Raw genomic sequence first — 10227 nt, forward strand, 5'->3', positions numbered from 1 at the left:
TGGCAGACCTCTCCTGACCCGCCCGCTGCTCCCCTCAGCAGTGTACTTCGTCGATCTGCCTGTTCTGCTCCCCGGTCTATCTCTAGTGAATCCTCTCACCCTCCACATCTCTGGCCTGTACCCCAGTTCTGTACGAAGAAATAAATAAGTCTTTAAAAAAAAAAGTCATTAAAATATCTCCAGTTATCTACAGTCTCCTTTGGGTGAAGCCTTTCTATGTTTAATCAAATGTTCTTTAGAAAATAAACACACATACATATACTTTTAAGGGGTAAAGAGATAAAATCCTTTAGAGGAAAACATTCCAGAAAGTTATTATAGTAATTTTACATTGTATTTCCACTTTTAAACAGGATGTATTAGATTGTGGCATGGATTTAAATACAACTGGATAGTCAGTGACATCACCACCGTCCCTCCAATCTTAAAGACATCACAGAGCTACCGAATTAGTAAGAAGTCAATGAATTCTAGGCTGGAAGGAGATGAAGAGGGTTCTCCTGAAAATGCCTGGGCCTTTTCTAATGCACTGAACGCAGAGTCCCTACAGAAGGACTCTGCTGAAAATAAAAGAAACAGAGCATGTTTGAGCTGTTACCCAAGACCGGTGGGACAGAGTGAAGAGAAGAACCCAAAATTTGAGACTGAGTTTAGTTCTGGGACAGCTGCTGGGGACCTGGGGAACCAGTCAGGCTCCATAAGGCAGAGTGAAAACCTCCATAATCACAAAAGGTTTAGAAAACAAAGTCCAGCTAGAGCGAAGAAGCCTGCTTTCCCACATAAGCAGTCACAACTGCTAGATGACCATGAGGGCCACCTCTGAGCTCACTGTAAGATGTGGGGGCCAATTCTCCAAGTTCCCAGGCAACAGCCCCGGGGAAAATGGACAAACTAGATGTCAACCAAAGCTTACAAAACTGGTCCAGTTAAATCCCCACTAGATTAAAACCACCAGGCCCTAACCCATTCTGGCTGAGAGACTAAAGTGGAAACTCATCCTGACAGATGACATCAACTGAAGCTTCTATAGTCTTTTATACACATGGTCTGGCACTTAGGAAACAATTACTAGACAATTGAAAGATTTGAAGAGAAAAATGTAGTTAATAAACAAGGAGAGCAGATTTCCAAATGATCTAGAAAGAAATTTTAAGTGATGAAAATTTAATGTTTAAAAAAACAGAGAAAAAGATAAGAAATATGGATTAAATAAGTATTTCAACATAAAATTGGTATCTATAAAGAATGAACAATCAAATGAAACAGTGGAAATGAAAAAACACAGTACCTGAAATTAATAAATCAGTGGGTGGATGTAAAAGTAGCTTGGATATGGCATTAATGAAAGAAGACAAGTCAGGGGAAAGCTACTTTGTCACATACACGTATCAGATCTGCACTATAGGATTTTAACTATGAGATTCTGAAATCTATTTTGTACTACTTGAATGAACTCCCTCTAAAGTTCCTGGCTTTAGTTCCAGTGAGTCTAAACTTAAAAGGACAACATTTCACATGCCCACAGAGTCTGAATGCTATGTCTCTACAATTTATGTTGAAGTGAAATCTCCAAAATGATGGCATTTGGGAGGTGACTGGGTCATGAGAACAGAACCCTTGTGAAAGGAATCAGTGATCTTATAACAGAGAGCCCAGAGAAAGCCCTTGCCCCTTCCACCATGAGAGGACACAGCCTGAAAAGTGCCTCCCTAGACATCGAATCTACCCAAATCTTCACCTTGGGTCTCCCAGCCTCCCAAACCGTAAGAACTAAGCTTCTGCTGCTATAAACTACCCAACCTGTGTGGCATCCTGTTATTGCCACCTAAACATACCAGACAATATTCTGTACACATAAAAATTAAGATTATTTAAAGCTTGCAAGACCAGATTTTTGGGAATTTTAATTGGGATTAGTGACTCTAAAATTTATTTTACAGTTGTTTTTCACTATTGTAAAAACCTATAATTTCCACTGTAAAAAAAAAACCTATAATTTTTCTGTATCTTCTAAGTTAAAAAAAAGCTGTGGTGTTAGGTTCAAAAGGAAGAGAAATGATCAGATAGGGTGAACTTCTTGGGGGAAGCTCATACCAAATAAGCAGTAGTTTAACAAAAAAATCAAATTAGAATGTGATTACATCCCTCAATCCAATCACCAATTAAAGAATTACACTATGGTATCATCAGAAAAATCTTTTTTGTTCCCATCCAAAAAAAAAGTCTCTTTAACAAATAAACTTCAAGAATACAGAGCAACAGACAAAGCTCCCTCTTGGTTCATCACTGCTAGAAGCACACTTAAAATAACTGACTGAGAAGCTGTTAGATGATTGGCAGTACTCACAGAAGCTGATATTCCCAAGCACCCCTGCTAAAAACTAAATCCAAATATTTTAGACAAAAATTGTGTCTGCTGAAATTCCCCTTCAGGTAAAATAAAGAAGAGACTTGGCTAAAACAACACCATTTCACTAATTAAATGTGCTAACAGTGACAATGTAGCAAAATTAATTCAATGTATAAGCCAATCATTTTACATAAGGCTATTCATCCTACTACATACAGTATTGTTTACGTGATTTAAAGAAAGCTTAATTAGGGAAAATTTCAAAGTCTAATTAGAGAAATATATTAGTAACTTTTCTTTAGAAAATAAGGACTACTAAAAAAATCAAAAACCACATAACACTAGTTTGGCAGACTTATGATTCAAAGGGCGTCCCCTAACTCATTTCATCCAATCAAATAATCCAGTCAACTACAGTTCCTGAATGCAGGCCCAGGACCCGCCAGCTGTGCTGCCCTGGGGTACTCATGTGGGCCCACACACCGTGGGCCAGGCCTGCTGGAGCAGAGTCCCTCTCTTGCAAAGAAAGAAGTTAGGTTTTAATTTTGTCACCCTCACCTCACTTCCCCCTTCTCGCAGGGGTGTCAAAATCCATACCATTGACTATGGACCAGAGAGGAAATGAATCAGTCTCAGAGAGGAGCCAGTTGCCTGGGAATGCACAGCCCAGACTAAAACAGCCTCACACTGTCTGAGGTACAGCTCTTGCCCTGGTCACACCTCTTCTGCTTGAGCCGGCTTGAGTGTCTGCGACTCCTGAGTGGCTCTTGAGCAATACAGGTGCACAGGAGAGAGGCTCAAGGCCAGAAAAGAGCTGTCATCGGCATACATGTGATACCTGGTATCACCTGGGAGAATGTGCACATTGAGGAAAAAGGAGGGAAAGGATCAAACCTGGCAAACAGTATGTGATTGACTTGTACCACAACACAGGGCAGGCATTTCTAGAAATATGACACATTCCCATTAGAAATTTTACAGTTAAAAGCCTCAGTATCATTTGTAAGCAAGCAGTATCTTTGGAAAAGGTCATACTTACAAATTTGAAGTAAGATTTTTATATTTATTTGACTTAAAATGACCTTTTTGGAAGTTTCCTTTCTTAAAAAAAAAACTAATTTTTTCATTAATTTCACTGTCTTTAAGGAGAAAGTTCATTTAAAAGCCTCTAAAAATTGGGCATTAATGGAAATGAATTCTGACATAACGGAGTTCTGTGTACATTTTCTCAAAAAAAGAGGGAATATGATGAAAAGTAAAAGAAAAAGTCTAGCACCCAAATATAACTACAAATACAGGTGGTAATTGGTAGGCTTCTTTAAAGACATTTTCAAATCACTGCCATGATTAAATCTCCTTTTCAGTTTTTACCCTGATTTTATAATCAACTGTCAAACTTTTAGCCTCTGAAATCATATCCAGGACAGACATGCATAACTGTTTCCTTTTTTGAAGTGTAGCTGTAATGTATTAACATTAAGGTATAAATAAGAATATATTCAAATTAAGTGATAAGATGGGCGCACTAGGACCCTTATGTGGCCAACAGGAGGAAAGTGTCAGGAGGTGAGGCTGACCAGCACGGTCCAGAACACTTGCTGCCTTAGCTCCTGACATGCATCGGCTCCTTGAAGTTCATGACACAACACCAGTGAGGCAGTGAGACATCTGACACACCAGGAAATTGAAGCCCAGGGCAACCAAACAGCAGCCCACATCATAGTGCACACTAGTGGCAGACACAGTCTGAGGAACACGGAGACGTGGTAAAAAGAATGTCAAAGAACAAAATAGTATCTAAATTTAAACCTATCAGCTTTTCTTCTCTTATAAGCATAAATTTAACACAAAGGAAAAACATAATAACCAATTCATGGAATAGTCAGTGTGTTCTGATATAACAGGGCAAAGAGATGCCTGTGCCACCAAACACACATCTGTCACCATCTACCATCTAATTTACAAGGGCCTTTGCCCAGGGCATGAAGCATAGGGACAGTCCAGTAACGTTAAAGAAAGGCACTCTGTGTATAAGGGAAGACAACTTAAGCACCAAGAAAATCCAAGTTATTTGAAAGTCATAAATGAGGTAAATAACCATAATGGATAAAAAAGACTTCCAATTTTTCAGTTACCAAAGCTAAATGCTTAAACAAAGACAACTGGTAACTAGATTCAATTCTAGTCTGTCAAAAAGAACTTTACTGACTGCTGATAAACTGATGCTATTTAGGTGCCGGGAACAGCAAAGAAACAGAGTCCTCACTGCAGTAGGACTGAGTGAGGCAAACATGTCCAAAGGAACCCACAACAGTCCCAGAAGGCACATGCACTAGAGGTGGGAGTGGGACGAAACAGAGGGAGGGGGAGCTGAACATGGGGTGGATTAGAACATTCATTTGAACTTACTCATCAGTCTGACACTCATTGCAGTTGTGCTTAGACGGCAGTCTGTGGGTACCAGCCAGCTCTTCCTGAGGCAAGGGGGGGCCCACATGGCAGTCAAGTGCACTGAGAGGGTTAGCTAGCACTGAACTGGCTCAGATGGTTCTTAAAAATTGGGCAGTGGCACAATGGGTTAGGGTACAGCACTGCAAGCTAGCCACAGCCACTTCTGTGTGACTTCTATCCTCAGCCCTGGAGGTGACCCACATGGCAGCAGATCTCTCCTGTCTCGCCCACTGCTCCCTTTAGCATTGTACTTTCTCGATCTGCCTGTTCTGCTCCCCATTCTGACTCTGGTGAATCCTCTCACCACCCTGAACCTCTGGCCTGTACCCAGTTCAGACATAGCCCTGTATCATGTCGATATTTATGAGGAAACCTACCTGCTTTCACTAGTGTTTTCCTGCACAAATTAACCTCCATAGTCAACACCAAGGAAAGGACAGGCAACCAAATAGTATCACCCATCAATCAATAAACAGCTCGTTGTTATGAAAGCACAGGGACCTTTGACTTAAGTACTTTGACTTAAGTACTGCTTCCTCCTCTTGAACACCCAGACAGGAGAGGAGGCAGCTCAAGAAAGACTCCTCCTGCACAGTGCTGCCCCTTCCGACTATGGATCTGCGCTAGAGTAAACTAAACCTGTTCCTTATCTGGCAAGGACAAATTTTTTTCAGCTGCTTCCATTACCTCTGCCTTGTAGATCTGAGATCCTGGCCACACCAAACCCTGCAGGCTGTCAACACCTACAAGGCTAGAAAGTCCTTCACCCACTTCTCTACTGCACACTCTTCTGGAAAAACCATTCACCATTCATTCCTGTGACACTTCAAGGAGAAGGAACCAGAGTCCCTGCCTCCTGCAGCCCCAACTAGCCAGCACAACAGACTGTACTGTAACTTCAACTCCTAGGGTGAAAGGTGCTCCAGGCAACAGCACCCTCATCCAGCAGTCTCAACACAGGATCACCAGACCTGGTCCACAAGATGACAATGATGAAAACAACAGAAATGCTGCTCAGGTGTCCTCTAATCCACTCTGGAATGTCTGCGCCAGCAAGCACACACAACCAATGATCCCAAACATGAAACTGACACCAATCTTCTACAGAAGACTTCCTTCATCTCTTTTTTATCAGAAACGTCTGCAATGTGGCTCCCGTTAAAAAGGAATTCTTTCAGAGAGAAAAGTAATCTGACTTAGAAGCTTTCAGTATATGAGTTCTCATAATCCCTTTCTTACAAATCTAGATAATTTTTCATGGTTTTAAGACTATTATGAAATCCAAAAAGACAATCCAAGATTCAAATTTTAATAATTCACCATTATTAATTCAATACCCGAATCATCCAAAAACACTTAGAAATTGATTTTAGATAAGCTATACTTTCTAAAACAAGTGCTTTTATTCTTTCCCTCATTATTAAGCATGTGTAAGTCTATCTTTTGTGAAGCCACTTTGCAAAATGTTTCAATCATTTCTCAACCAAGTCACTTGTGGAAAGCTTAAAAAATAGCATATAAAGTCAAAATTTAGGGAGTTCTGTTACTAGCAGTCATGTTAGAATGTGAGTAGGACAGTGTTTTAAAGATCCAAATATGACAAGATTCTGGTGGACTAACTATAGTGTCTGTGAAGCTAACTGGAAGCTGATATAGATTCAATGAATTTGAAATTGTAAGATATAGCTTTCTTTACTGTAGGATTAACAACAATATTTACAGACACCCTTCACAGTCAGACACACTGATCACCAAACCCCTATACTGCAGTCTGCTTTGAGAAGGTTACTTCAGTGCCTCTCAGTTCAAGAGCTATGACCATCACACAACAGTAATTTCCTTACACTGAGTCTAAATGAATCTTTCCAGAGAAATTTCAATGCTTCAAGCCACATAAAACTACTGAGTGCTTACCTCTCAATACCACTCAGAGGCAACTTCCATGGAAAGGTTAAAAAGCTAAGAAGGGAAACTTAGCTTTGGGGTATACTGCCTATAAAAAATAAAGGAATGGATTAAAAAGGAACTCTCTAAATATTTGATTAAATACCAGGTGGTAACATGTATGAGTTCCATTTTGGTGAAGGAAAAAAGAATTTCAATTCAATAAAAATTCTGTTCCACCAGCTCTGCAAAACTTCACAGCTCATCTGCATTCTCTTAAAGTTTCGCCACTGATGGTACTTGTTTACAAAGGATCAAGAGCCAAACTTAATATAGGAATTCTTTAATTATATCTGTTTAGGACAGTTGTATGTGGCTACTCATTCTGGCATCTAAGTCATCAGCATTAAAGATCAAAGGCCCCTTGTGTGAATTCAGAATCCAAGTTTGTTTGGATTCTATGTTATGGAACCACAGAAAGAATCCAGTAAGTCAACTTACCCTGAATTTATTTATGCCTGTCATTTCCTTTGGGGCATATTCATTTTACAGGCTGCTGGCAAAATAAGACTCAAAACTGGCTGGTTTTTATTGTTTGGTATTAACTCCTTAAGCAGCAGTCATGGAATTGCAACTAGTTCAGCCATGTGTCTGGTTCAAACATGAACTTAATTATGTTAAGCCAAAGGCATTCACAAAATCAATTGACAGGAAAGAGAGATTACCTGCTATTATGATACTGCTTGGTAGCCAAAAGCTACCAAGTCGAGAACTGTGATCATTAGAATACCTCAAAAGAACAGAAAAGCTACCAGGTACTTTTGTTTTTTTACTAACCTTGCAGTTTTATTTTCCACTCATTCTTATCATACCACAACTGTTTTATTATTAATATCAAGGAAGACCATAGATAGCTTTTAAAATGGTTGCCTGTGTGCACAGAGTAACAACAGCTGGGGATGGAAGGTGGTTCCACCTTCCACTGCAGACACCTACTCACGGAGCACGCCCCTTTCCCACAGCAGCCAGGGGAAGGGCACACAACCTAGTCAGCAGCCCATATCACTTGGATGGCTCTCCCAGAATGTTCTCACTCTGGAAGCTAAAATCTGGTTCCTACTGCTTCCCACCCTGCCGAGACCCTAGAATCATAACTAATTCCTCCAGTCCTCTTTTCTATAAACCCTACACTGTCGCTAACCTAGAAACACTTTTCTATGAAGCTCCAGCTGTCTATAATCTAGAAACACTCCTGACTGGAAATGTCATTGATTTCAAGGCCTTTGCTACGCATCTACAAAGCATGTAACTTGTGTGCAAATTTTAAATTATTAGAAATATTCAGAACTTAAGAGTTCCCTCAACATGTTAGTTACAACTTTGAGTAGGTACTCAAAGTTTTCCTCGTAGATGTGTATACTTCTACTAAAACTGTGACTATGTTTACTTCTACTAAAATAAGACTATGTTTTGTGTTATTTAAATAATGAAAAGCCCTTACCAGTCCCTAATGTGTACCAAGGAAGTGTTCAAATGAAAGCTACATGTAAAGTAAAAGTTTCAACGAACACTTGAAATATAGAAACCAATGCTTTAGAGCTCTATTTTGTAGGCTACTTGAATAAGATGAGTTACAAAATCTCACATGATACGGGTGATGATTACACTGCCATAACCATCACAAATTTCAGTCAAATTCAGATGAAAAATTCAAAGTGAAAATTGTGAATGTCCCAGTCAAGATCAGAAGCTAAGGATTCTAAAGGCAACTAAGCTGTCTGACTGATATGCATCCCGAAACAGCCTGGCATACGTCAGTGTGCAGGCCAGTCTCACAGCTGCGGCAGTCATTTACTCTCTTGCTCATCTTGAGTTCCTGAAACTCTCAGGTAAGCACATGTCACACAGACTGGAAAAGTTAAAATCATTCAAATTTCAAGCAAAATCATTAAACATTCATACACAATAACTTACCCAAGACTCATGGTATAAAACTGTCAATAAATACATTGCATAATCATAATTCTGTCTCCTTAAAGGGCACCTTTAAGAGAGAAAGGGAAAATGTCAAAATTCTAAAAACTCTGTACAAAGAATAGTTTGAAAAATATACAAATACTAAATCCAAAGGCAAACTTATATTCGAGTATTCCTTATCTGCTGTAGGAAAATTCTGTTCTTGGAATACAAAAATTTATCTAGAGGATATGAAAACTGGTGCTCTTTTTATTATTCTCTCAGCTTTGACCAGAGTATGTGTATCTGATAATAGCTGAGCTCTATTTTTAACACAACTGGGTCTAATCCAAGTGTCCTTTACACTTTCAGGGCTAAGAACTTTGGATAGCACTTACAGAATTCATTTTAAACAGAAGCAGACTGATGAGAAACGTTGATCTAAATGTTCACCTGATTTCCCATAATTGCACCTTTTAAAACTGAGCTATAATATACAAAGCTGCATTGTTGCTATTGTCTTAAAAAGGAAACTAGTGACCAAATATCCAGTAAAACTTCTACATAAATATGAGACAGCTTGTTTGGCTTTGAAGTTGATAAAACACTATAGAAAAAGAAACAATTACTTACATTTTGCCTAAATATAAACTAAAACTAGGACATGACAAATGACTTTAACTGTACTGTTTATTCTGTCATTTGTGTTTAACGGTGCTCTCCTCTAAATCGTTCCCATAAAAGATATACACTCAGATACCTAATAAACTTATCAGATACTTACAGAATTTCAAACAATAACATTTAAAAGGTATTTTTAAATTTGCACAAACTAAAACCATGACATTTTCTAATGATGGCAAAAAGAATATTTTAATTCACTTCATATCTATTTTTCCCCATATGGTAATAATCTAAAATCATAGTTCCCAAGCTTTTTCTGCTTCCATACTGTTGCTATCCTGCTATTTTTTCTCACCACTAAGAAGAGGATATAAGCCTAATTGGCACTGACATATTCAAATGCTATGAAACCCAGATAGGGAGGGAAAAATGATATCTATCCCATTTGCCTTTCCTTAGAGGTAGGTCTTTCATAAAAATTTTGGCATAATTTAGAAACAACCAAAAGATTATTCTAGAAACAAAATAATCACTTAATAAAAGTATACCAATAAACATTTTTAACATCCATTGGTCCAATTTATAAATTCATATAAGACAAATTTAGTACAGCTTTTATAAACTTCTAGACTAGCTCTTAAATTCTACTTATTTATATATCTTGATAAATTAACTTACTCTATATATAACTGAATAATTTAAACTTTGAACTATAAGATTTTTATATAATTGGACTTGGTAAAAAACTAAGCATTAATCATAAGCAAATCATATTTCCTTTTAACATCGTCTCTGAAATTTCTACATATGTAGATATTAAAATCAAGTTTAAAAATAACAATAATTGAACTGTGCTGGGAAAGCCTCCTTGTGCACATAAAGATCACAGCATCAGTAAACTAGTGTGAGTACACTGAAAGTATGAATTAACAACTTTTCTGTTAAGTTGATAGAACAAGTTA

General features: G+C 38.3%; 1 protein-coding gene across 1 annotated transcript in view; it reads right to left on the reverse strand.

The window, feature by feature from the left end:
- Window positions 1-10227, reverse strand: part of MRPS35 (mitochondrial ribosomal protein S35) — a 34938-nt gene that overhangs the window by 3686 nt on the left and 21025 nt on the right. The window contains exon 7 of the mRNA XM_012732791.1: window positions 8660-8729. Within this exon, the coding sequence (XP_012588245.1) occupies window positions 8660-8729 (70 nt within the window). The remainder of the gene's footprint in view (window positions 1-8659; window positions 8730-10227) is intronic.

The sequence above is a fragment of the Condylura cristata genome, unplaced genomic scaffold (assembly GCF_000260355.1).
Source record: "Condylura cristata isolate star-nosed mole 26May11 unplaced genomic scaffold, ConCri1.0 scaffold00036, whole genome shotgun sequence".
Taxonomy (NCBI): domain Eukaryota; kingdom Metazoa; phylum Chordata; class Mammalia; order Eulipotyphla; family Talpidae; genus Condylura; species Condylura cristata.